The sequence below is a fragment of the Strix uralensis genome, chromosome 2 (genome assembly GCF_047716275.1).
Source record: "Strix uralensis isolate ZFMK-TIS-50842 chromosome 2, bStrUra1, whole genome shotgun sequence".
In the NCBI taxonomy this organism is placed as follows: Eukaryota; Metazoa; Chordata; class Aves; order Strigiformes; family Strigidae; genus Strix; species Strix uralensis.
The window spans coordinates 62,719,794-62,747,515 of record NC_133973.1 but is presented as its reverse complement, the minus strand read 5'-3'; the positions used below and the strand labels follow the sequence as shown (position 1 = coordinate 62,747,515).

Sequence of the window (27,722 nt, the reverse complement as noted above, 5' to 3'; positions counted from 1 at the left end):
ACAAACAGCAGGTATAATACAAACATAATGTTCTCTATAGGAAAACCTCCACTCAACCAAAAAAGAACATGCTACAAGGCAGCAGAAAAAGCTTCCCAGTGTTATACTTTAAAAAAAAAAAAAAATCTTTTTGCTAAAAACATTTTATGGCTATAATTTGAAATAACATTTTGAGATCTCCTGTTCAGACTAAAACCCCAATATTCATTTTCATATAAAGTAATTATTAGTTCACCGCTGAAAAAAAACCCAGTTTCATAATGTGAGCCACACAGTGTCACAGCTGGTAGCAATATACTTCATTTACCTTGCAGAAAAAGACCTCAAACTTTAAGTTACCAACTAGATTTCAGCAGAAACACACACAATGACAAAATTCCAATTACTAAATCTTGTATTTATTCAAATAAATAAATTGGTAAATGTCTATGATTGATTTTCTCTTCTTAAAGGCAGATGTACTGATGCCAGAATTACAGAGAAACTTTCATGGGGAGGAGACAGGGCATGTCATCTTGTGCAGAACACATTCCACATTTAATTCTCTAGAACTGTACCCTTCTGTGCTACAACCTACCGCTTTACAAGAATTAGCTATTAGATGTAAGATTTGTTTCCAACATGCTTAGGAGAACAGTCAAATCGTATCTGACAACCTCTGAAACATCTCAACAATCCAATAGTAAAAATTAATATATTACACACCGTGATCATGATCCTACTTAAACTGACAAGAGTTACCACTAAAATTAGTATTTGAACATATAACAAAAAATATTGGTATTTTATGGTCCGCAATAATCCATTTTGATAAGTTAATCTTGTATTTTTTACATCAGCTTATTGTAACAGCCATAACTGTTCCCAAAGAGTTCTTAAGAACCATTAAGCAAATAAGATGAATGCTTCTTAGCCTTTTTTCAAAGGAAAAAAGGACAAAAATTAACTCAACCAACCTTTTGAATAATATCAATTGAGTCACATCAATCCACAATGCCCTGTGACCTATTCACAGCTGCAAAATTAAATCAGCAATTATTCATAATTAAACAAAAAACAAATCCTTTTTACAGCATGAAATACATTTTATGTATTTTCAAGTTAGATTGTTTACATGGGATGCATTTCACACTGTACATGTTTTTTGATGTTGAAGCATATACATACAGGGAAAAATACTGCCACAATCAATACACTTAAATACCTGTACATTATTTACATTTTAAAGTATTTTACACAGCTCCAAACCATTAGCGTCACTTAGCTACACACACTTCAAACTGGAGTGTAAAATGCTTACAGTTTTTTAACTTAGGGAATTTCAACATACGTGCTGCTTTCAGTTCTTTATTAATTCAATGGACTCAGGCGTTAACTTTGTTCCATGCCAGCCATCAGTGACAAAGCTAAAGATTCCACTGCGAACCAAACCATAAAAAAGTAGTTACTATGTGCATCTGCAGCAGTCTGCAAATATTTATTGCAATATTCAATTCTGTAGTTTAAAAGGAAGATACCAGCTTATTTTTTAAATTGTAACACTTCAGGATTTAAGACGGTATGACATTTTATAAATCTCCAACAGTTTAGACAATTATTTTACCGCTTTCATCATCGGTTATCCATTAGTTATTTCAGCTGGTAAGAACCGGTAAGAAATTAGCTTCTTTGTTTGAAATATTAACTGCCGTACACAAAAAAAATGAATAAACGTTGTGGGGAGTTATATGCAGTAAGCCATTCTCACAAATGGTTCTTGCAGACAAGCTCTCGTGGACCAAGTAGCAGTAATGTCAGATTAGACATTTAGAAACCCCTTACAACATGCGTCTACATCCCAGCTAACCCCATTCAGCAGTTGCCCTCCTAACTCAAACTGACACCAATTAGCAATTTAAGCTAATACCAGGCTGCAAGTAGAAGCACAGACATGTCATCTTCTGCTGTTTCTGCTACCGAGGAAGTAACTTTCAACAGATAAGCAGAGCCAAGAGCTCGGAGCAGTTGCAGCTGAGGCACCATAATACTAAAATTTTATCTGTTCAAGATGTATCACATCTGTCATACAACAACAACAAAAAGAATGTTTTTCTACGCCCTCCAGAACTTAGTTTCATTCATTTCTTTAGAAAACTGCTTATCACTTGCTTGGCTACATCACCATCCCCTCATCAAGAAAACAGGTAAACTGAAGGTAATTGTCATAAAAAAAGAAAGCATGCCATGAATACTCTAAAAAAATAATGAAGTTAACTTCTTAAGAAGTAAGGCTTCATGTCCCTCTGTGAATACCTCACAAAATGAGATTCTTTAAGATGTAATTGACAAACATTAGAACAGATTAAAGTGCAAATACATTCCTTGTGAAGCTTGTGTCCCAGGAAGTGCAGATAAGTGAAAAGCTTCATGTACTTACAGTGAGGAAAAGAGCCTCGACAGACAGCTTTGTTGAGAACAGTTACAAGAAACATGTGACAGTTTTTAAAATCAGATTCCATCTTCTCTATGGATTCCATCCTATGAAACAGTTTAACAGAAGAATGCTCAACAGACTAGCCACTAAATGTTATCTTCAAAGTATGACCAAAACTTCATAGTAAATGACAAAAGTACTCTTTGCAGAGCATTCTGGCTTGAACTTAACAATATTTCAGTTATGGCTGTGCATGCTACTAGAGCACAAAGGCAATTTTGACAGGAGCATCTGAGGACTACCACAATGGCGTTCATTTCCTCATCATCTTCAAAATCTCTGCAGTAACTAGGAGGAACTGCGTGGTGCTAACTGACCACTATTATTCCTATGCAGATTTGTATTTCAAGACAGCCATTCCTGGTCTGTATTGCTTCAGAGCTCCTTGGGGTAAACCTACACTGGCAAATACAACAGGGACCCCCATACTGCTTTACTATCAGCCAATTCTTAAATTCCACTTTGGACTGTGCCAGCTAGCGCTCACCAGAGGAGGGAGAAGATGTAGTTCACAAGAGTCTCTCCTCTCCTTTTTCCCCTCTCCTAAGAGGATTCAGATGACACGACATCAGCTATGACTTTTTCCTGCAAGAGCACGTAACCACATGCCCTGAGTTTCAGTCTTTATCAACAGCCTTGACAAACTATTTCTGACACTTCAAATTGGAAAAGCACTTCAAAAATAACAACTTCCTAATGCCACAGGAGAGTGGGATCCAAGTTCTAGGTACTATCTGTGCCAAATTAGTCCTGACAATTACGGATGTGAGCCAGTCCACACTGGCTGGCCTCAGGGCCACAGATCAACTCTTGAGTGTCAGACACAGCCTTGGAGACTTGCCCACTGTCATTCATCCTTCAAGTAGTGGGTTACACAAACAGTAGTATAAACTGGGAGAGAAGTGGCTGGAGATCAGCGCTGCAGAAAGGGATCTGGGGGTGCTGGTCAGCAGCTGGCTCAGTGTGGCAGCCAAGAGGGCAAACGGCACCCTGCAATAACCAGCCGGGAAAAAGAGGTGCTTACCCCCCTGCATCCACATTGGTGTGGCCTCACCTTGAGTCCCGTGTATAGTTCTGGGCCCCACAATTTCAGAAGAACGTTAAAGGTCCTTGAATGTGCTCAGAGGAGGGCAACAAAGCTGGTGAAAGGGCTGGAAGGAATGTCCTGTGAGGAGCGACTAAGGATTTTGGGCTTGTCTAATTTGGAGAAAAGGAGGCTGAGGGGCGACCTCATTGCTCTCTACAGCTCCCTGAGGAGGGGAGGTGGAGAGGGAGGTGCTGGTCTCTTCTCTCTGGGATCCAGTGACAGGACGTGTGGGAATGGTTCAAAGCTGGACCAGGGGAGGTTCAGGCTGGACATTAGGAAGCATTTCTTTACCAGCAGGTGGTCAAACACTGTAACAGGCTTCCTAGAGAAGTGGTCGATGCCCCAAGCCTGTCAGTGTTTAAGAGGCATTTGGACAATGCCCTTAATAACATTCTTAAAATTGGTCAGCCCTGAATTGGTCAGGCAGTTGGACCAGATGATCGTTGTAGGTCCCTTTCAACTGAAATATTCTACTCTATTCTAAAAAAATCAGATCTTCATTTTAATCTAGTCTATGGTATGGCTTAGAGAAGAACAACTGATTCACAGACCAACACATTAATCTTATTTTGGAAATTACAGGTGGGTTTCCAACTTCAATCATGGCATATAAGGAAGCACAAATCTTTTCTAAAAATCCCAACTACAACACACATCCCAAGTTGTTTCTACAGAAAAGGTACTATAGGAGAGGATAGGCCAAAAACTTCAGAATTTGAGCATCTGAACTAATGGAATCAAACATTCTGCATGAAAATCTTGACTCCAGAGTCAACAGCAGAACTTTCAATAACTTCAACAGCTTTACATTTTTACACTTTTTTTTTTTTTACAAAGGCTTTATAACTTGGACAGTTCAGATAAGAAAAATAAGGAGGTTTAGAGATCAGATTTACATTATTTTTTTTTTTAAAGAAAAACAAAAATGGGCCTTCATTTTAGAAGGGAATACAACTAAATAATCCCACTTTTCATAAACCAATTAATGAATGTCAGCACCCAGCTGCCTACAATTTTAAATCCTAGCCAGGAAACATTATCATAAACCGAACTTGTGAACCTCTCATCTTACCATTACAAACAAATACAAAAGAAAACCCTCTTTGTTGCTAACACTTAAAAGTTATATATTGACCACCTTTTTAGTTAGAAAATACTGAACATACACCGACACAAGTGCATGAAACTTGTTAAGCTCTATCTAACAGAAATTTCACTTTTGCTAAGAAATAGCAATTAGCCTCTGGTATCTGCTGTTAAACACTGAGATTAGTCTTGCTATTTCACACAAAAACTATTTCAAAAACATATTCTGAGCTGTGAAATTATGACCATGTAGAATTTTAGGTATGTATACTTACTTCCAAGCCCCCAAACCAGCCTGCCAACGGTCTGCAAACATCAATACTAAATTCAACACTTTCATTATAGCTTCTTTCACAAAGCTGACCTAAAGTAACAATTAAAACAAAAGGAATAACAGTTAGAAATTCATTGTTAACCATAATCATTTTCATTATTAAGCTGCAATACAAAGGTATCCCATGCCATTCAATCTGATCTGTAAAAACAATCTCCTACATACAATGTGATTCTTCCAAATTTAGGATGTGTTTTGCATTCGCTCCCTAGTTCAGTTCATGGCTGACTACTTCCATGAGGACTAAGCACAGACAGTATGTGGGATAAAAGGCTACAATGCTATCCATGTACCTCCATTTCCCGCCATACCAGTATGTATCATTCTCATTACATTACCAAGCCTCAGTTTGTTCAAATCCTTCCATCTCTTAGAAACAAATGAGTCATGTAAAATCCAATATAAATAATTTAATTTTTATCTTCTCTCCTTGATAGAATTGAGCTGAGACTTGTAAGGGAAACTGGATCTCAGTGTTAACTCTGGAAAAGCTACCATTTCCTCAAGAGTGCCTATATATTGCTTAGTAGGTATGAACTGCAAAATAGGCAGCATAATTAGTACTAAACTATTTTGTTGTCCTGCTAAACTCAATATATCAAATACGTCGACTTTTTTTACCTACCTTTTCCCTCAGTAGGCAGCGATCATGGATTGTAGATAGATATCTGTAATGAATCTTTATCAACTGATCTAAATCTTTGGCTTCTTCTACCTGATGCTGAAACTCCAAGCCTGTACTATGAAGAATCTTAAAGAGAAGACCATAGTTATGAAACTCCACGTTGCATGCAAGTGCTTATGACTCTCTTCCAACATTTTTTTAAGAGTCTAAAATTGCCTGATTCATACACTCTTCCCTCTCAAACTTTAGGCTCACCCTCCAAACTACCATCAATACAGAAAAAAAAAAAAATCATCAAGCTCTTCTCATAAATGCACAATGACACTCCTCATATAAATAGGAATACTGCCATTGCACAAGGGCAGCCAATCCCTGGAGAAGCTGATGTGGAGTATACATAGCTTTATTAAAGGCAAAAAAAGGCAATAGTAGAGCAGATATGAACCTACAAACATTGCCTTTATATTTGAGAAGTCATGTATACACTTTTGGATCTCTGTATTAGAGATTTTTGAGAAGGATCCATTTAACTAAAATGTCTGAAGTTATACTTTTGTAAGCATAATAGCTCTTAAGACAGTAACAGCTTATAGAAACCTATTTTTACATGATTGTGCTTCAGTCATCTAGCACTGGGAGAAACAGTCAGAAAGAACTAATATCTGAAGGGTCAATCATATGTATGCAGCATTTTTAAAATTACGGATTTAAAACTGAAACAGGTTTAGCTCTAAATCATTTTGCAGAAAGGACATTAAACTAAGATTTTGCATTTTATTTTTGGTGTTTATGTTTTAAATGAAAATCGATAGTGCATCATCTCCAGTTACAAGTTCTTAATATAAATGAAATTGTTATATAACACAAACCCTAGTCATGATGTAGTTGTGCAGGCTGTTAACAAAATGCATAAGTTTCACTCTTAAGAGGAACATGCGATGTATTTGTTGTTTTATACTTTCTGGTTGTGGTCCAAATAGAGGAAGTGTTCCTTGTTCTGATAAAGTTCCTTCCTTAACCTGTGGGTTTTCTGCAGCACAGACTAGTTCTAAAAAGAAAAGGCAAGAGTATCATATTGAAGTGTTTATGAAGACAAACTGTAGCTAAAATGTTACTTAAAACTGGAATTTGTTATTTCTTATTATTCTGCACACAATACTGATTTAAGATTTTTCTTGCAATTCAGATGTGTTATTAAAATATAGCAACAACATACTGAATAGTTTGACAGTATATGTGCAATTTGATAAATACTAGAATAGGAAACGCTATTTAAGAGCTAAAGTTTATGTGAAAGGATTAAAAAAAAAACATTAAAAATAAATGTGTATACTACCTCCACAAAAGGGAAAAGACTTAAGCACAAAGTCATACCCATGAAGTTTAAATAATAGAAAAACACATATTTTTAGGAAGAGAATTACTTAACTGATGTAGGAATCATAGATGAACCGATCCATCAACTTTCCAATTTATTTTTCTAGGACATGAAGTGTATATTCACATTATATGGGACAGGAAGAGTATTAAAAACATTAACCTGTGAAGGTTAATGATCACTAAGAGGTGTCCTTCTACAATCCCAAATATATAAACTGTAGCTTAGAGTACGTATTCCAAACTATTTAGCTTACTGTTTCAATCTCAAATAGAGTATTTTTTTATTTTGTTCTCTTAACTTGTTTGCAAAGTATAACTCATAGAAACTTGGACTACACATAAAGCAAAACATTAGGGTATGGTAGACAGACCTTCTTTCAACAGCAAGGTCTGAAGAATGAAGTAAGAAGTTTCCAATATAACTAACTAGACCTCAATCATAGAGATAAAAGGAATGCATGAATAAATAGTGTTGTCCCTGAGGCTGAAAAGAAGTGAAAAACATGCCCTGCTTCATATGCCTAATTTGCAAAGCTGATAGAGATTAGTATTTTATGGAATGAATCAAAATTCTCACTTGTTTATACTACTTACTGCAGAAAGCAGCTGACTATTTATATCCTTAGACCACAGAACAAGTTTTTAGAGTATCTTTCATTGAAGAAGTTTCTTACCATCAAATCGTAAAACATCTAGACTATACTTGGCCCACTTTATTTGTAGCAAGAGCAAAAAAACTTGATTGTAAATTTTTTGGCACTCTAAGCTTATAACTATATCCACAGGCCAAGGAACCTAAGAAGAAAAGATAATCAAGACAGAAAATGTAAGTCACTAATACAACATATCAAATCTGTTCTGGAATAAGAATTACAGCAATATTAACTCACTACCTTGTAACTCAATGTCAAACCATCTAAGGTGTGGACAGGGAGTTTCTTCTTTGCTGTATCAACACTTTCAAATGATATAGACAACCTATGCAAGGAAACAAGTGATTTAGTTGGCGATATTCTCTTTTAAATGAGTGGCTGTTTAATTTTTTTTTTTTATTTCTTATTGATAAATACGAACTGTCTGAATTAATCTGGTGGATTTGGATAGAAGAGATGGCAACAGCTCAAAACTACATTAAACCAGATTCTTGTAATGAGTACATAATAACTAGTATTGCGCTATGCAAGTTAAGCACATTAGTATAGGTAAGTGTGAAAGAAGCATAACTAAACTGTATTTTGCAGCATTTTGCGTTTTACCTTGAACTGTCCTCTGGATAGCGTTGCCCAACTGCTTCTTGAAGTTGAACATTTAAGAAAGCAACATTCTGCCAAGTTTCCTTTTCTCTAATTTTGTCAAAAATCGATGTATAGAAATCATACATGGTATCTCCAGCTTCAAGTAAGAAAAAGTTTCTCATTGCCTGCAAGTACTCTACAAGCCTAAACAAGGAACAAACATACAACATTTCCTCAGTCTTAATTGTACAAGTGAAATCAAACACAACTGTTATAGAAACAAAAATCTTTAAAACTCTTCACTACAAGAACTCAGTATCGAACACAAACTTAATGAAGTCCACAGTAAATTCCTTGCTTAATCCTCAGACAGCCTTCACATACATTCAAATAAAATGAAATAACCAAGCCATTTTTTCCTGTAAGCTTGAACAGCCCCACTAACTTCAATGGAAATGCTCATGGTATTCAGCTATCTTACAGGCCAGGCAATTTTCAAAAATAGCTTCGAGTTTGAAAATCCCGTCCCTCTCCCAAAACAGAATTTAGGGTAGGAGATGCAATTTCAGGGAGAGTTCTATCTAAGAAGAGACTTTAATACGGAGCCCCAGAAAATTATGACATGGATTTTCCCTTTTGGATAAAGTAGGAAGAATAGTACTGCTCCAACTCTCACAAGAACCGTGACTCTAAATACATTAAGCACTTCAGACAGATTAAAACCATGACGACTTATGAAAAATAAAAGGAATAGGCCATTTTACTCTGTAATATAGAAATACTGCATAATATTCTTGTCTGATTTTACAGTATCATAAATGAATCCCGTATTAAACAAATATATTCCAGCTTCCTAAAATTTGTCTTCCAGTTTCCAATGACAACACTATTAAAAGTACCGTTTGAAACAATTTCCGTATAGAACATCCACTGAAGACAAATGATAGCTTTGCTGTTGATTTAAATTAGACCAAGTTTTCACTCGGATTCTATCATATTAGATCCCCCTTTCCTCCTTAACAATTTTATTGTTGACTGTCAAACTGGAGTAGAAACACAACATAAAATTCCTGCATTTAGTGATTAAAAAAAGTGTTAAGGAAAACCAAGTCTACTTCCTTACCTATAATCCTTCTTTAAAGTTTGCATTAGATTACCACAGCATTCCAAGTATTGCTTGTCTATGTGCGGATAAAGGCAGGACCTCAATGTCAGTTCAAAAGTCTGGCAGGTCACAGATTCTGAGGATCTATCCACACAAACATCCCCACCAGTAAACTTCTCATGGAAGTCACTCTGTTCCAAATACAACCTTCAAAATAAAACAAACTACTTAGGGAAGAAGGGTCATGATTTATACAATATATGGAACAAAAATGTCATATCTTCAAAGATTTTAATCAAAATTGGATCCTCTGCTCTAAAATATATGACGCAGAAGTAATAAAAGCTGTTTCATAAATCTAGTATCAAACCTATTAAGTGATCCTTCATACTGTTTTTATATGACCAGGCATAAGAATATCAAGAAGGATGGCATACTGTAATCACATAATTGCTCAAGGAATAATTCTGAAAAACAATGTCAAGTTCAAACACTATACAGCTTAACAAACAAAACCATTTTCATAGGAAGTTTTAAAACTGTATTGTGCACATACAGCAGTCAGATGAACTTCTCAGAAAAAAAAATAAAATTAAAGAAACAAAGTAAAAATTTGAACAACAAAAAAAGCAGCAAAACCTAACAACAACAAAACAACAAACCAAAAAACAAACAAAAAACCACCACACACACAGAGAATTGGTTTGGGGCACCTTAAATATGGGGGTCCCTATATATCATCTATACTATATTATGGGAAGAGAGTATATGCAGTCTACACTTGGTAAGTTTAATTATTTTGTCACAGAAAGATCAAATTAGAGTAATTTGTAAAAAGCTACTTGCTAGCTGAATCCATTGTAAGAGGAAGGCGGCTCATAGCAGCTATTGCCTTGATAGACTGGATGAGTCAGACGCTGAAATAATCTATCAGTTCTGACAAATAGAACAGTTCCAATGAACAAGGGAAGTAATAGAGTCTTATCTACTATTAATTATGGCTTCTTTAAAACAAACTCCTCCTAAGACTGAAAACACATAAGACACCAACTAGTATTTAGGAAAACATAAATAGCAATTTTCTTTTTTGTAATCACAAAATAAGATTTTCAGAGTTCGTCCTTTCCTGCTAATCTCCAAGACATTTATAACCTCTGTATGACTTCCCTCATTATGAAGAAGGAAGAATTTTTATGCAATTAACATGAACTTTGGAAGGCCTTCAAAGTTAAATTATTTGAGCACAGCACAACTGAAGCTGCATTATTCAAAGAATATACTTGGTGCAAATCAAAGACACTGTGTACAGATTTCAAGGAAACACATTTAAAAGTTTAGATTTTACAACAGCATTCACTATTAAAACACTTATTTCCTAAAAGCCTGTTATGATAAAGACTACTCCCATCTTCTATGCTACAGATGTGAGTAGCAGACTCTTCAATGATTTTAATTGTTTTTCTTTAACTAAGCACAAGAGTAATGTTTATTTAGCTTCTGTCACTGATTGTTGGTACTCTTTATTCTGCGCTTGCTTGTTTTCAGCAGCAGCAATAAAAATTTTGCCTACCAAATGTCATCAGGCAGAACATGGCTCTCAACAACACAGCAGGAAGATCATTCATTTACCTGGCAAAATTAATAGCCAGCAGTGGGTCGTGGACATCATCCAGTTCCAAGTGTCTTTCTGCTATAGACTGCATCTTTATCAGGCTCTGCTTTGTGGCCTGCTGTTCTGTAATAATATCTGGAACAGACTCTTCCCCATGCCGCAGACGAGACTGCACCGATTCCAAGAACTGCGTATACAAGCTCTTTCGTTCAGCATCTAAATTGGGCAATACATTCCACAGTAAGATTTTGTACTAAGAGAAAATATCATCTGAACTGAAAGAAGAACTCCATAGACCAATATTTACTGGCTACCTTTTAACATACTAAATTTAGGCCACTATTCAGGAAAAAAACTTAAATACATATTTAAATAACTATTGCTAAAACAATAGGACTACTCCAATGCCTAAGGTCAGGCATATGTTCAAATGGATTGCTGAATGGGTGTCCGAAATATGAAATATTTCTAAGACTGTTAGAGAACTTCCTCCTTCAGGTGCAAAGGCAGTTAATTCTCAGCAGCTGAAACAACCCTTCAGTATTCACTAGAATAGATTACATTCTCACAAAGGGGGAAATAAACCTAGAGAGTCTCCAAAGTAATTTAACTATCTACTTCTGAACAGCAAGAAACAGTAAAACCAAAACATTTATTTTGTTTCCTAAAAAAAAAAAAAAAAAAAAAATATCAACATTGGTTACACTGATGTACTATGTTTTACAATCATTCAAGACAAACATCCTGAATATCCAAATATCTTTTATCTAATTATTAGTAAGCTTTTTTTTTTAGGAAAAAAGACTTCCACATACTATCTCAGAATTATTCAACCACTTAGTAATGGAAAACAACGATTTATCAAAACAAAAGAGCTTTACTGTTAGAACATAGAAGGGGTTTTCCAAAGTTTTGCATGCACATGAAAACAAGTTTAACAAAAATTTAAAGCAATAAAAAGCCAAGGGAACACTCAATCTTTATTCACTTTGCTCTTTTCACTTGTTTGAACTGGAAGAGTAAGTGTTTCCAATCAGACCTGAAGCTACCAACCACGATACTGGCATTCAACATGGGGTGTTACATTATTCTAAAACCATGGAAACATTACTACAAAAAAAAAAATAAAATACACCCACACAGTTAGACACCCCAAGGCAGGACAGTCCACAATCTGACATCTCACCTCTTGACGCAGCCAGCTGCGGAGAGCCATCTTTGCACTGGAGATTCTTCAACAGCTGCATGGATTTTCCAGCCATGATGATTTGCTTTAGCACTGGTTTTAGAAAAGAGACCATAGTGTGTTGCCTGCTTGAAGGGGCCTGATCACTGCCAGAACTGGCACTGGCATTATCACTCATCTTCTCTTCATTCTCCGTCTTCTCTGACACACTATATAATGTGTAGGTAGCATACCAAAAATCTCTGTGGTTAACTGGAACATTTTTGTTTCTGCAAAGAAATAAAAAGTTGTTGAGTACTTCCCTTTTCAAAAGATGAAATTTCATTACCAGAAGATGCATATAATCTTTTCTCTTTGCTTTGCCTTTCTCTTAGAATAGTGTCAAGAAACACTTTCAATGCTACATAAAATAAGCTCATTCATATCACAAACTATCTAGACATCTCTAGAATGGATGACAGCTTTAGCAGGATAAAGAATCAGCTCACCAGAGATAAAAAATGTATAACCAAATAAACCTCCAAAACAAGGCAAATAGAGTAATTATAATTAAATTTGTCCAGGAAGTTAACTGTTCACAGTGGCAAACATCCTTAATAACAAAGTGATTAGTGATTGACTTGCAGATTTATTTAAAACTCACAATTATGCAAATAGTACTGGGAAAGCTGAAAAAAAACTAGACTAGGTGAAACTTGATTCTTAGTTCACTTTGCTTTTTTGTGTTTGGTTTTTGAAGTCAGATGGAAAACAACCTAAATTAGATAATTAAAATGAAGCACAAATATAAATAAAAGTTGAAATCACCCCTGTTGGTAGTCCTGAAAACACAACCACAGAACCACATAAGGATATTAAAGGTCTCAGCTACTACGGTGTGGTGGTTTAGGCCCTGCCAGGACTCGAAACGTTGCCGTTGCCCCTCCCCCACCCTTGGACTGGACAGGGCAGGGAGTGAAATACAAATCCCAGGGTTGAGATAAGGAAAAATTTAATACAACAGTGTAACAACAACAAACCAAACAACAACAAGAACAATAACAGTAATAACAATGAACAGGAGATATACCGCACGGATACAGCGGTGAGGGGACCGACCAGACAAAAGCCATCTCTGCTCTTCCCGCGCTTGGGCACCTGGACCTGACCTCAGCATGGTATCAAATAACCCAATAACCCAGCTAGAGCTCCCTCCCCACTGCGGGGGAAATTTAACCCTATCCTAGCTGAACCAGGACATAAGGATTTACTACAACAGTACTAGAGCTGCTCTTTTACTTCATGCTCACCTCGACCTGCCTTAATAGACAGAGGTTTGATTTAGGTTTGGCAGATAGGGGGAAATGGATTTCTAATTATGAGCCAAAATTCTAACTTTTATATTCACTTTCCACTTCAAGCTGTCAAAAAAGGGACCAGCAAAATGTAGCATACAAACAGAAAAAAATTAACAGGTCAAATAATGTTTAGGATATGTGCATGTAATTCAAGACACCATATTAGGTTGTACTACAAGGCTAATTGCTTTTAAAAAAAGTCAACACACTCAAAGTCAGACTGCTGATTATTTATTATAGATGGAAAAAATAAAACAATTTATTTCTAGTCCAGAATAATACCTGTTAGGGCTCCATATCTAATGCAATTTCCCTAATGGGAAGTTTGAGACAAGCTATAAAAGTATGAGTAAGAAATTAATTCTGCTTAAGTAAAATAACAAATGTGAAAACCTACTTTTATTGTCACCCTTTACTTTCTACGTTCTACAGCAGTTTTATATTCATACTTGCACAGCATTATGTTTGTCCAGTATCAGCATCCCTACCTCTGAATGATAAATTCCTTTGCAGGATCAAACAAATTCCCATGGACTATCCACTCATCCACTGTCTGTAAGTATGGCCTCACAGTTTCAACCCAGAGAGAGAACAGAAGGGAAACCTGAATTTAAAGGGAAAAAAAGTGGCTGAATGTTTTTATACGAAGCATTAAGAAACAATATGGCAAAGCTAACCTCTTAACTGTGCAATTATAGTTTCTGAAATACACATAATTACACCTAAGGGTTTTTAAAGATAAAATGTTAAACTAAAAATTAGAGCTTTAGTAGTTTTAATGGAAGCCCATATTGTGCATGCTTCCCCTTGTTGCTTTTGTCATCACAGTTAGACCCAAACAGCAGTTTTAATTTTTTTCACTCTAACATCTCTAGAACAGTAAGGGATAATCATAAAACATTGTGGTTTTATAACACAGAAAACAGGAAAACAAAAGGACCTAATGACTTCCACTATATTTTCAGTAATATAATCAACAAGTTACTGTAAAAACCCAAAAGCCTACATTTCAGCATTAAATGAATTATGCAGCTGCAGAAATAGGAGGAAAAGCTATTGCAAGCTCCCTCTTTTGTAACAGCTTCCCAGCCTCTGATTCCCCACCGTTCCTTCCCTCAGTCCTAAAACCACACTGCTGCTGATCTCCTCAAAAATCTGATTTCATTCAGGTTGAGCGAACTCATCTCAGAAAACAGTAATACATTATGGCTATCAAATTTGTCCCCAGCTCTCTGAAGGCTAGGGTACTCCATCACCATAAAGAAATTTAAGTTACTACATTTTCTAGTGTGTCGTTCTATTAAGGAAGGAATGATTTCCCCTACCGTTTGCTCAGATGCTTCTCCAACACTGTCATATTCAAGAATAGCTTTGTAGAGAGTATTAAGCAGATGAGATGCTCGTACAACATTTCTAGTGTCAGGTGGCACTTCTGCTACTCCTGTGCTGAAAACTTTGTGAAGTACCTTCAGCTGTGCCAGTCGGGGAGACAACTTATCTATTACTATTGAAAGTGTGACTGTTTTATCTGGAAAAAAATCCCAAATATATATAAAGGTAACATCCAACAGAAGATCAAATTTTGTCAGTGTTATTAATGAGGTTTTAAAATGCAGCATGGCATCTTTCACAGTTTCAAAGTATCTCCATAATGGTTTTCATGTCTCCCTCTTCTAAAAATTTCCTTGTGTGCCCCCCTCTTGTAAAATTGCCCTTGCACTGTACCTTTGTTGATTATGCATTTTTCAATTTCAGTAAGTTCTTCTTTAAAGCTAATGAAGTATTTATACAAGGCCCACATAAAAGCTTGGTAGGTTCTGAACGGGGCTTCAGTAGTTTTCTTTGGAGTGGAAACTGCTCCATGCATTATGCTTTCCGGGCTGTGTCCCATCACTTCATCAATAAACTTCTGTAGTCTAAACACAACTTGACCATATGCTGCTATCTGCTCCAATACAGATCTCAGGCAATTCTAGGGAAAAAAAAAAAACTTTTTAGAATCATGTAATAAAAATTTGTATTTTATAAAGTTCAAAAATTAAATCACAAGCTATTTCTATGAATTAAAATATAATAAAACTCTGCCATCTCTACTGCTTCATCACATTCTCAGATACAGGAACACCCCGTCCAGTTTTATTAAGTCAGCTGTTCTTAATTTAGTCAAAACACAATTATGGAAATATGATTTTTCCACAGGCAGTTTAATTTCCTATTCCCCAAAATTACATCTTCCTAATGACAAATATATTCAGCTGAGATTCAGAAGCAACTTACATGGGTTAAATGTGTTACAATAATATCATTCCGCACAGCCACTTTTCCGTCATTCAGCTGAAATATAAAAAGCTTTTTCACTCCTGAAAGTAGCCTTGAAAAGAAACAAAGAGTAGTAATTTTTCCCCCTTAATGGACTCATAATTATACAGTTAATAAAAGAATTAGCTCTCCCTTGCCTAAAAGTTTATTTTCTTCAAATAAAAGGGGACTACAGATCAACTACACTACTGGTACTGTAAGATGTTGCTAGAACAAGAACAAAAGAACCACAGTAAACATCTCCTAACGTTCTTTTCCAGTTGAGATAATTTCCAGCTATACGATGACTCAAACCTACTTTCTAAGTTTGGACACTGTATTAAAAATCTATCGGGGCAGGGTAAGAACAAGTTGGCTCCTCTTAACAGTTAGACTTGAAGAATCAATGCATGTAAGTAATAGTAAGCCACTTTATTCTTTGTGAATGCGAGCAGTTAACACACATAAGCGGCATCTTTATCGTCAGCAATGATGCAAGCGAAAAGCTCAGTAATAATTCTTTCTTCAGACATAACTTCAAAGATAAATTTCTCATTTCCTTGAGAGAAACACTAAAAGGGAAAATGCAAGCTTTGTGATGTTGCTCTTACCAAAGAGTTTCCCGTATAACCTGAGTTTCAGTGACTAGTGTTTTCTCTTCTGGCACATATAAAGGATCACTGGTGTACAAGTGGTGGTCCCTTAGAAAAAAGGAAATTAAAACAATTTAATGGCAGAAATAACAGCTGAATCACCTGAAAGTAAGAATGAAGAATAACCTTAAGGCTCAGTTTTGTGCTAATTATATCTGAGTAGATTCAGTGCTCATGGGGGCATTTCAAGTCTATAAACAAAAGCAGAGTTTGTTTTCATATTGCTAAGCAAAATACTATGGAAAGCATTCAAATATCACCTAGTCATACATAACAAGACAAGCAATTCAGTAGCAAATATGTGAAGTACTGAATCTGCGTTGATTTGGGTTTTGTGGTTTTGGTTTTTTGGGGTCTTTTTAATTCTTGATTCTTGATTATTTTATTTCTCATTCAATGCTTGAAAAATGATAGTTACTTTCTGTTAAAAATACTAAGCTAGAAAGTAAAACACCAATTTCCCTAACCCATATATGAAAATTCACTTTAACACAGAGGTTTACTTAAGAAATGGAAACTTTCACAGCCACCTATGAGCTTTCTCTTATGATTCTGTGTTACATAATTCTTTGTAAACCTTCCACCGTATTTTTCATATTTTAGCGAAGTATAGATTATTTGCATTTGCAGTATTTTGACCCATTAATATCAGCAGCAGCAGAATTTAAGTAATCATGTTCAAAATTCAAATCCAAATTAAGTAATACTGGTTTTATTTATATATATATAAAACATACATTTGCTAACAACATTGCAACAGAAACATCATTGCTTTATTTATGTTACTGATTTCCTAATATTCACTGCAAATTTTCATTCATAACTGGCTAGATAACCAACCTACACTAAAATAAATTTAACTCCTTGATTAAGAAATTCATTAAATTAAGGAACCAAAGACAAGTCTAATGATCTGTATCGATACATCAGAATTTGGGACAGAGGGAAGAAAACAGAGGGAAGAATCAGGCTTTTCTTTCTTTTCCTTTTAAACTGAACTTCCTTCTCATTTTCTTTCCAAAACCACAGCAGATCACAACAATATACTGCTTTATGTTCCTTCCCCAAAATCTGTGTTTAAGGGAGGCACCAAAACCAAACAAAAAGTTAAGCTTTAGGGAACTCCTCATTTCCACGACCCACTTGTATTAGTTCCTCAGAGACCTTTGTGAGGGTCCACCCAAACAAAATTCAACAATAAGGTTTGCTTCTTTGAAAAAGGAAAACCCTCTGATACAACAAATGTAGTAAAAACTAAATAAAAGAATCTATTAACAGAAAACCCAGCTCGTTTCTTCAACTTATTAGTTCATAACCTTTTAATTCTGTTTTTAACTAAATCAGTAGTAACTATACTATCTTTATGCTTCCATCATAAAGATGCTTAATAAAGTCATTATTTAGCATTATATGCCAATAAGGAATATGTCAGCTATACTGTTTTCTTACCAGACTGCGGCTAGATTGGAATGCAAGTGCAAGCTATGTGAAAAGCGAGGGGCTCTTCCTGTCCAGTACTGAGGAACTACATGCTGCTCCAGCCAGCTGCGGGCATCAGGTTCACCAACTGTGAACACACGTGACAGTCAGTGAGGTATTTTTATTTATTCAGGAAATGCTTATAAACCACAGGCAAAAGTTATTAATAAGACTATCCATATTAATAAGACTATCAGCTGCAGAATCACAGATCTTTTCAAATAAGTTACAATTTATAACTATTTACACTTTACTGCACTCACATATGATACTGTCGTGTACAAATTCAGTTACATTGAAATGCCTCATCTCCTAAAAGCTGCAAAAGTCCTAAAAAATAAACTTGGAGATTTATGCAGTTTCCAATTCTTCCTCAGAAATTGTGCTTCTGTCTCAGGCAGTTCTCAAAGGATATATACAAAACCAAGCTGACTTGAAAAATAAACTGACAAATATCACCAACTCTGTCACTGTGTTTCTTTTTGCTACGCATTTAGTACGTTACCTAAAAACGTTTTTTCTTAAATGTGATTATTAAGAAAACTTTACTAATCCCAGTTAGATAGCTACTGCTTATACAACATATGAACATTATGCAGTCTTCTTATTCAAGGTATCCTCTATCCTACAATATTCTATCCAAAAATAACCAGCTAGAGTTAATATTCCCTGAAGCTATTCAACAGTAAGCCACTAGTGTTTTAATTACATAAAACTATTCTTTTTTTCCAAAAATGCTTCATACCCAGAACTGAGTCAAATGTTTCTGTTGCCAACAAAATTTTGTTTCAGCATTCTGATCTACAGTAATAAAAATTTACATGGTTTCTATAAAACCACATGCTACATTTACTGTGTAAGTTTTCATATCTATATGGAATATCCACCTCTATTTCTACAGAAATAAACAAAAGTGTTCTCCATCAGCATCAAGAAAAAGCAGACCAAACTTTCCATATTGCTTCTTTTCTGTTAAAAATAAAACAAGCGAACACTAAGGTGCACCTTAAAACTACAATTCTAAGTCTAAAACGTAACATCTCACTAAAAAATAATAAATTAAGCCACATTAGCTTCCTAAACTTGAGTACGTATGACCGTAGCAGAAGAATTATAGCTTATTCTAACTAACCTTTCCAGGAAACATTAGGTACTGTTTTCTTATTGGGATCTTGGTCTTCTAAGGGTGTCCTGTCCACTTGAATACCCGAGTCCTCCCTGCTTAAAGGCTGAGTGTCTTCCTCCTCTTCACTTTCTCCAGACCAATCCTATTAAGTGCAACAAAACCCAGTATGTTTCAATACAACATAACGGACAGATGTATATTCACCTCCTATTGATCCGAGAAGCCAAACATGAACTCGTTTTCTTCTTTCTGCCACTACAAAGTAAATTCAGGACACTAAGACTTAACATCACTGTCTGCCAGAGACAGGTTTAAGTTATACATAATATTAATAACCAGACAAATGAGACAAGTGGAGAAGATCACAGAACTGCAAAAAGTTCTGATCAGGAGCAGGCAGGAGTCAGCAGAAGGAACCAGTTCAGGTGCAGGATTAAGTCAGAACACAGTGAAGAACAAAAGCATTTGCATTACTGTTCCTCTGCTTAGGTCTGTGTATTTGTTGACATTCACTAAGAAGCAACATATCAGGTAATCCTGTGAGAATCATACAGAGCATACAAATCAGGTCTCCACATACTTCAAACAGTTGGGTTTTTTACCTTCAGAAATTACTTACTGGTGTATCTACGCCTGGGCCAAAGTAAACTTCTTCTCCTTCCATCAGATACTTTCCCCAGTCAAATTCTTCTTCCTTTTCTAAGAGAAGTATAAAGATAAAAATAGTAAGTATCATAAAACTCTGACTTCCTTTGTCCTCTAAAAACATTTCCAAAGCTAAAATTATGTTGTTACTCTAAATCTAAAAGGCATTCCCTTCCACTTAAGGTTACACCACTGTTCCTTTAACAAGGTTATACACTTTCAGACACGTAAATTGTGACATATGAACCACGTATACTCCTTATCAATTTATTCTCAACTTTGTTACTTATACACTCAAAATACGCAACATAGCGTGCCATCAGCACAGTTATCAGTACTATGTTACACTACCCTACGCTTCAACCCTGGAAAAACATGCAAAAATGCAACACATCACTTATTGCAACTAGACCCATTTAGCTCAGTGCAAACATTCTAAATGTACAGTTTACATATGCACAAGGATCCTGGACTGCAAACGACATAAAGCAAGAACTGTCTTACTCTCCGAAAAAGACACCAAGTACTCATGATGTGATGTGTAATACTTTAAAAATAACAATCACACTTACAATATATTATATCTTAAACATGAAGCTTACTCAACTGTAATTAGTGTTGTTTGAGATAACCTCTTCATATTCACATTCCTGGAATGGGCTGAAAGTGCATTCAAAACACCGCCGAGGGAATGTGCAGAGATCATTCAAAAAGGAATCTTAAGATGCAAGATTTTCTTTAGGTTAGTCTGAAATATTCTTCTTTCAGTCTATGATACAACACTGTAAACAAATGGGGGATGGTATGCACTCAAACTTAAGCGCAAGCCTCATTTTTAGGCACTGAGTGAAATAGTCCTACTTTAGAAAGCAGGCAGCTGAGATCTCCTTCTAGAAACCTTCAAATCTCCCTTTCCTTGACTACATAGGGAACACTGGAATTTACATCACCAAAACTGTTTCAACAGACCTCCTATTGAGGTGCAAGACAGACACTGAGGATGGAAACCCGTTGTCTGTCTTTGAGCATGTAGCCACGGCTGAACAGTCGGAGAATGTAAGTGATAGCAGTACAAGTCAAAAAGAGTTCCCAAGGTACTTTTGTGGCTGCAAAACTTAATTAGCTGATGTAACATAAATGGGGGTAGGAAAGATTTGCAGGCTATTTTAAATGCATAAATCATAAAAAGACAATCAATAAAGCGCTTTGAAGAGGAGATAATAAAATGGAGAGGAAAAATGTCTTTCTTATCAGATTGCGTTAATGGATTCTATCTTTTATTAGCAACATAAACATCTTGCAAACTTACCCACTTCTTTGTCTCTTGGTTTTTCCACATAGGTGGTGTTGGATGGAGAATCAGACAAACACAACAGAAGAGACAGTATGGAATAGTGCGTATCTGTCTTTAAAACACATTAAAAAAACCAAGTCAGTAAGTAGTCTAAAAGATTTTGGTTAGGAACAAACTCAGCATATTATCTGCAGGAATGCTCCACATTAGTTTCCATTCCCCAGTCCTGAACTACAAAAAGAACATCTGCAACATGATATTGAATGTTATGCATCCTCTTTTGCCTCCTAATTAGCCAATCAATATACAAATAGCAATTCAAAAGCAGCCACAGCATAAGCTGCCTCTTACTGAGCTGACAGTCTGAGAATATGGAAAAGAAATAAGAACTCTTGAAGTATTATGAAAGTAAGAAGTCACCAGAGGACAAGGGATAATGGACAGCTCCACTGGCATGGATGAGGGGGAAGGACACAGGTAACGGGCCTGCAGGAAAGCAAGTCTTAGTTCCCTTAATTGTACGGCTGATTATTTCAAACAGAGGCTAAAATGAAGTCAGCTAAAACACTTTACCAAAATCGCTACATTTTAAGATCACATTCACTTTATCTTCCCTCATCTGAAAATCTACACAAAGCATTGAGGATGCATCTTTAACTCCAATATTGCACTAAAGCGGTTGTGAAACAGAGGCCTTCAGTCAGGTTAGAATACTGTGCCAACACTGGTATGCTGCAGAGATCTGTGTTATGGTCTATTCCCTAATATCTGCTTCCAGAACAAGCATTTCTTACTAAAGTAAAATTTTTCTTTGGTCTGATTCTAACTTTCCAAAGTTCTTCAGTAGACCATTTCATACCTAGATATATGGAGATTCTGCTATCTACATCCTACATGCTTTGACACACGTACACACACGCACTTACAAAGCTGTTTAGAAATGAGATTCACTGGTATTTTAAAAAAGTCTCAAATTTCTGATAAAGCAGCGTCATACTCATCTAGTATATATGGAATATAACATGTTTCCACTAAACATTACTGACTCCATAAGAGTTTGTCAAGAGCACTAGTAGGTTGTTGACAGAATCACACGTGCGAGCTAGTGTTTTACTTACTAGTCATAAAAATGATACTCAATCTTTCCAGTTACATGCCACTGCTAAAAACTAAATGCAGTTTAACTTCCCAAATATGAGATATTATCTCCAGCTATATCCCAGCTGCGTTTTCAAAAGGGGGAAAAAAAAAAAAAAGCTCTTTCAAGTCTTAGGATACTTGCAACATTCAAGTGTAAGTGCCTGCTTGGGCTTTTGTTTCGGTTTGCTTGTTTTTCGTTTTATTTGACTCTCAAAACAAGCAGAACAAAAGGTACTTTTTATAAAAATCTACAGTATAATAACTGAAGATATGTGTAAGCTATTGAGGGTTCCAGGATTTTCCCCCAAAATTAGAGGGAACCTAGAACAATGCAAAGAAAGGTAAATGTTAGTTCAACAAGAAAAAAAAAAAACAAAAACCACCACAATCGAACAACTCAGCACACACAGCCCTATCAAAGAATATCATTATATGGAGCACCACATCTTAAATCACAAGCTTAAATTTCCCAATAGCAGGAACGTCCAGTTTTCAAAGATCAAATTCATTATTAAACTACCACACTGGAAAGTGTCTAAACAAGAGAACTTCTGCCATATTCATCCAGTCCATATCATAAACTGATTTCATACAAAGTCTATCAAAGGTGAAACATATACATAGTCTCGATAAGGAAGCTACAGGGCAGGAGCGCTCCATTTGGAAATACTAAAACCAAGACATATAGATGCATTACTTAAGGTAAAAAAAATTGGACATAAGAAATGCCCGGTTCACTGTTGTTTTAGAACACACAGGAATCTAGACTCATTGAGATTCTAGCTACATTTGTACAATGTACATAAAACATCTGCTCTGTAATAAGATGTCCTTTAAGTCATGAAACTACACATGCTGAAACCCTGACAAAACAATAAACACATTTCTAAAATAAATGGGAAAACTAAAGAATACAACCCTGAAAATCCATGACCTGAACAGCAACTGCAACCCCACTGCTAAGTCATCTGAAATTTCCAACACAACATTACAACTGAAGTCCTCACTGTCAGTAAGAGTGCTGGAAAAAAAAACAAAACAAGGAAATTGCAACATACATACCTTTGTTTCTTCAGTACTTGGGAGTGGCAAATTCAGAAATTTTTCTGTTAGTCTTTTCCAGCTTGCAGCTTTTCCAAGGTCAGAATGAACTATCAATTTTTCATGTATTCTAATAACAAAAACAGTATCAAAAATGCTTCAAAAAAGTTAACTAATCCATTATTAATCCATAAGCATGAAACTTACCCTTCTATCGTCCTCTCTACTTTGTGACTGTTCACATCAAGGAAACGGTGAAACCTGTGTAAGAAATCTGTATTAGAATGTGTTTAAAAAACAAGCTTAAGTAAGGAAGAACATAAAGCTGATTTATATACATTAGGACAACACTATTAGTTTAATAATGCATGCTTAGTTCAGCAACAGCATTAAACATCAACAAAATTTAATTTCAGTGTCTCTCAGCTCAAGAAGGATTAAATACAATTGACCTTAAAGATGGAAAAATGGAATGCAGCTTACATTTAACCAGCACTTTAAGATGAATGGAAAATTACTACCCTATCAGCAAACTAAGCAACTAAAGTATGCTGTCAGTTAAGTCAACTGGAGCAAGGAGATCAAGAACTGTATTGTCAAAGGCATCTGTGTCAAACGCACAAAAAGTATCTGGGGCTTGCATCACAAGCACAGGCAAAACAAAGACCCACATGGGAAGGCCTCTAAACCCAATGAAGCTCCTTTATAAATAGTAAAGGAGAGTGTCTAAAAGAAAAGAGAGCTTCATCAAAGTAAAGAAAGATACACCACCAAAGGCAGCACGTATAGGGACAAAATAAGAACTCATGAAAGGTAAAATGGACTTTGGAGAAGAAATTAGAATATGAATAAGGTTCTTCAGTTTATACAGAGAGAAAAACGAGGGAATGGGATGTGACAGCAGTGAACACAAGGTCAAGAAATTCTTTATGTAGGCTCTCAAATTCGTCAACCTAACATTTTGCCTCAGCTTCCAGCAACAACCGTACAGAACACCGGGGTAAAATTCTCATGACCACAGACAGAAATGAAAACTACTGGATCTGAATCAGGAGCAAAAGTTAAGCTAAAAAGACTGAATTTGGAAAGACAATCTAAAATCACCTCAGTGTCAAAGTAATGAAATAGAAAATGAAACTGTAAAGCAGGTAGCAATGATTTTTAATAAGTATCACTGGAGGATGAAGATATGCCCATATTAAAGGAAAGAAAAAATGACTTTGTTAACTGCAGACCCATTAGTCTGCTTTCAGAAGACTTCAGAATAAAAGCACGATAAAATGTAACATTAACTAGGTAGCTGACATTTAGGTTAAGAAAATATAGCTTATCTCATTTATTAGAGCACATCAGCTTACATAGGAAATCATTAGTTCAAATGGAAAATGGTGGTAAGTAGAAGAACTGGGAAGATTTAGAACAACAGGATGGAAAGACAATATAAAAACCAAACCAAGAATCTGCATTGAAAATAAAAATTAAGCTGAAGGGAAACTGTTAGTGAAATTCCTTTAGTCTATTACTTAAACCTTTAATTAATGACCCTAACACACACACAAAAAAAAGTATCAATTTTTTTAGGCAAGTTGGGAACATCATGCATAGGACTATGGTGCTGCATGGAAACAGACGGATCTAAGAACTATGGCTCAGAAACATCATCAAATCTAACAATACAAACCACAAGTTTCACAAACTTGAAACTGAAGAGAGTTCCTGCTACAACCTAAGGTCTCATGGTTTGGAAATACACTAATCAATCTCAGACTGACATTCCCCACATATTTCTTAGACAACAATTCTGTCATAAAACTCTTCCTCTTCCCAACCCTCCCTGTCAAAACAGTTCGTTGTCAACTCTGCATCACACCCTGTTTTCCTGCCATGTTGTTTTCCAAAAACACCCCAACCCAACAAAATTGCCCAGTCTACAAGAGCACAAGCAACTGGGTCACCAAAACAGAAGGAGAAATATCACAAGAAGAGATGGGAGACAGGGCACATTTACCTGGCTCAAGAGACCCCGCTGCCATTACCAATCTGCAGACTCAGAATAATGACTGCTACAAGCAACTATTTTGATGCAGCTACAAAACCAAAAAACACAATCCTATGATGCACTACACAAAATATTTGTGGCAAAATAAAGAACACAGGGAGACAGCAGTTACAAATACCACATTCCTACATTCCCAATGAATACAACTAGCCTCCTCAAAATTCAGCAGTTTACCTTGTCAAAGCACCAGCTACAAGTTATACACAGCTCTCCCACACCTCAGACTCACCTTTGCTGTTGACCAACAACTATATAGTTATTAAAATAGTCTTATTAAAGCCTATTAGTTGTTAGGATTCACCACCTGACTTGATGCAATGCAGTTATGCTATTGTTCACCCCAAAAAATGCATTTAAATGGCATAAAAAATTGTAAGTAACATTGATTTTACATGGATTAGGTACTTGCTGCATAAAGTTAAGCAAGTACGTAAAACTCTGAAGTGATATATGGGAAACTGGAAATAGATTGTGTAAAAACTGGCATCAGACACTGAAACCATTAACTGTGGTAACTGCAAAAGCAGTGTGTTAAACTTTAGTAAGGACATTTTAGGTGGTAATAGAATTAAAGGGATATTGACAATATACATTACAGGTTAATAAGGACCGTGTTTATGACAAGTTTGAATAACGTCAAACACGTAATCTTCTGCAGATTGATAACCTTTCATATCAGCAGCACACTATTCTGTGCGGATAGCAGAAGCGTTATCTTCATTTGGTGTAGTTTTGTTTACTTGCTCTTTACATATAATGATTATTTCTTTACTTCCCTCCCACAAACAAAATTTCGGATGGCTAAATGAAGATGTTGGAAGGTACCTTTTCCCAGATCAGGAGAAAAGCCCTAGAAGACCGAGATCGAAACGTGATGGAGTACCGGCCGCTGGCCCTCTGGCAGGGACTCGCAAACGGCCCCCGGCACTACCCCAGACCCCGCGCAGGGCGGCTACGGCAGGACAAGGCCCCGTCCCACAGCCCAGCAGGCACGGGGTACCTTCCTTGATTTCGGGCGGGCAGGTAGCAGCCCCTGCCAGGCGGGTCACACCACCCCGCAGCCCCTCAGCGCAGAGGCGGGGGCCCGGCCCGGCCCCGCCGGGGGCTCCTTCCCTCGGCGGCGCCGGTGGGCCGCGGCGGGGCCCGCTCGCTCGCCCCCAGCCCCGTTGCTGACGGGCACCGCGGTGGCCGCCGCAGCCGCGGCGCTTCTCGCCGGGGCGGGGTTGGCGGGCGCTGACCTGAAGTTGGACCAAGCGAAATTCAGCGCCGTCTGGAAGCGGCCGCCTCCCAGCTCCTCCTCGGGCAGGCCGGTCACGCTGCGCACCAGCGCGCGGACGGCCCGGTCCTGTTCCTGCTCGAACCGGCTGCGGTGGCCGGGCGAGGCCAGCAGCGGCGCCGCCATGGCCGCACCGGCGGCCGGGGGGGGCGGGGGGGGGCGAAGAAGAGGGCGACACCTCCGGGAGGCGCCACAGAGCCTCCCCTCACGGCCACCGCCGCGCGCGCGGGCAGCACTTCTCGCGAGACTTCCCCCTGACTTCTCGCAGAGCTTCCTCCTCCTCCTCCTCCTCCTCCTCCTCCTCCTTTGGAGGGTAGGGAGGTGGGGGGGCGCATGGGGGAAGCGGGGCGGTGGCGGGCGCGGCCCGTCGCCTCCCTGAGGGGTGGCCGGGCGGAGGGATCGGGCGGGCGGACAGCGTCGGCCGGAGTGACGCTGGCATCCCAGCCCCGCGCCTGCAGCATCTTCCTGTCACGGAAGTGTCACTTATCTTCGAAAACGGCCCCATAAAGGCACGATCACCCGGGATGGGTAATTGGCTATCAGTAGCTGTCCAGAGAAGGGCCCGGGTCTGGCGCTGCGTTGCAGAGTTCGTTTCAGCAAACCAAAATGCGATGCCTGTCTTGATAGGAGGATCCGAAGTCGGTTAGTTAGCGCAGGACGCTCCATCGCTCAGGTTTTCCCGAGGGCTCTGCGCTCCACATCACGCCGGCTGCGCCGTGACCCTTCCCAGTCGTGCTTGCTTAGCACCTCATTACTGCCGAGGCTGCAGCTCAGCGTCTTGCTGCCACCACCCTGCGCCAACAGGCCTGGCTGCCACCCGGCTCCTCTGAGGCAACCTGGGTGTGCATGCTCCTCCCTGACTGAACCTCTCTGCTTTGGCACAGCTGGATAAACCGCCGGGAGCGGATATTGTGTACACAGGACACGAGCGTGCGTGTCGGGAGTGGAAGAAGAAACCAGTTTTGTCCTAGTTCTGTGTCAGACATTTGCTGAGCAGCTTAAAATGCTCTTGTCCTTCTGTATGATTTTACAGGGCTGCAAGGACAACAGCCTGGCCATGAGCTTCCTTCTAGAAATAAATTAACCAAATCGGTGGGAAATATTACTGACCAATTCCTATAACAGTCCCTGCTTTGGTATCCTTCATTGTTGGGCTTTGTCTTCCTTGATCTCATCAATAAATACTGGACTGTATTCAGCCCCGCCAAAAATTTTTATTCCTCTTCTCCATTAAAATATTTGTATTGGCAC

The 27,722-nt window shown here is 37.5% G+C and overlaps 1 protein-coding gene across 6 annotated transcripts; it reads right to left on the bottom strand.

Annotated features, from left to right (window-relative positions):
• Positions 1-376: 376 nt before the first annotated feature.
• TUBGCP5 (tubulin gamma complex component 5) lies at positions 377-26,632 on the bottom strand. 6 transcript variants are annotated; one of them, XR_012627568.1, is made up of 25 exons: positions 26,434-26,632; positions 23,344-23,397; positions 23,158-23,266; positions 20,971-21,067; positions 20,269-20,379; positions 19,636-19,715; positions 19,023-19,158; positions 17,861-17,978; positions 16,370-16,459; positions 15,738-15,831; positions 15,186-15,432; positions 14,786-14,988; positions 13,949-14,064; positions 12,124-12,392; positions 10,955-11,153; positions 9,344-9,532; positions 8,242-8,424; positions 7,879-7,963; positions 7,660-7,780; positions 6,475-6,653; positions 5,606-5,731; positions 4,922-5,010; positions 2,417-2,517; positions 1,301-1,418; positions 377-1,015 (listed from the first exon to the last, which is right to left on the bottom strand). XR_012627568.1 is itself a non-coding variant. In XM_074858969.1 (25 exons), the coding sequence occupies exons 1-24, from the start codon at positions 26,595-26,597 to the stop codon at positions 1,372-1,374; spliced, it is 3,207 nt and encodes a 1,068-aa protein (XP_074715070.1). In that variant the 5' UTR covers positions 26,598-26,632; the 3' UTR covers positions 377-1,015; positions 1,331-1,371. The 6 variants fall into 6 exon arrangements, 5 of the variants coding, with proteins under 5 accessions (XP_074715070.1, XP_074715069.1, XP_074715071.1 ...); XM_074858969.1 differs by having other exon boundaries at positions 1,331-1,418; XM_074858968.1 differs by having other exon boundaries at positions 377-1,418.
• Between the last annotated feature and the right edge of the window lie 1,090 nt (positions 26,633-27,722).

Coding starts and splice junctions, on each gene's coding strand:
- TUBGCP5 (XM_074858968.1), bottom strand. CDS start 26,597: ATGGCGGCGCCGCTGCTGGCCTCGCCCGGCCACCGCAGCCGGTTCGAG. Junction 14,989..15,185: donor AAAATGCATAATCAACAAAG/GTACAGTGCAAG, acceptor ATTTTTTTCCAG/ATAAAACAGTCACACTTTCA. Junction 8,425..9,343: donor ACTTTAAAGAAGGATTATAG/GTAAGGAAGTAG, acceptor TTCCTTGTTTAG/GCTTGTAGAGTACTTGCAGG.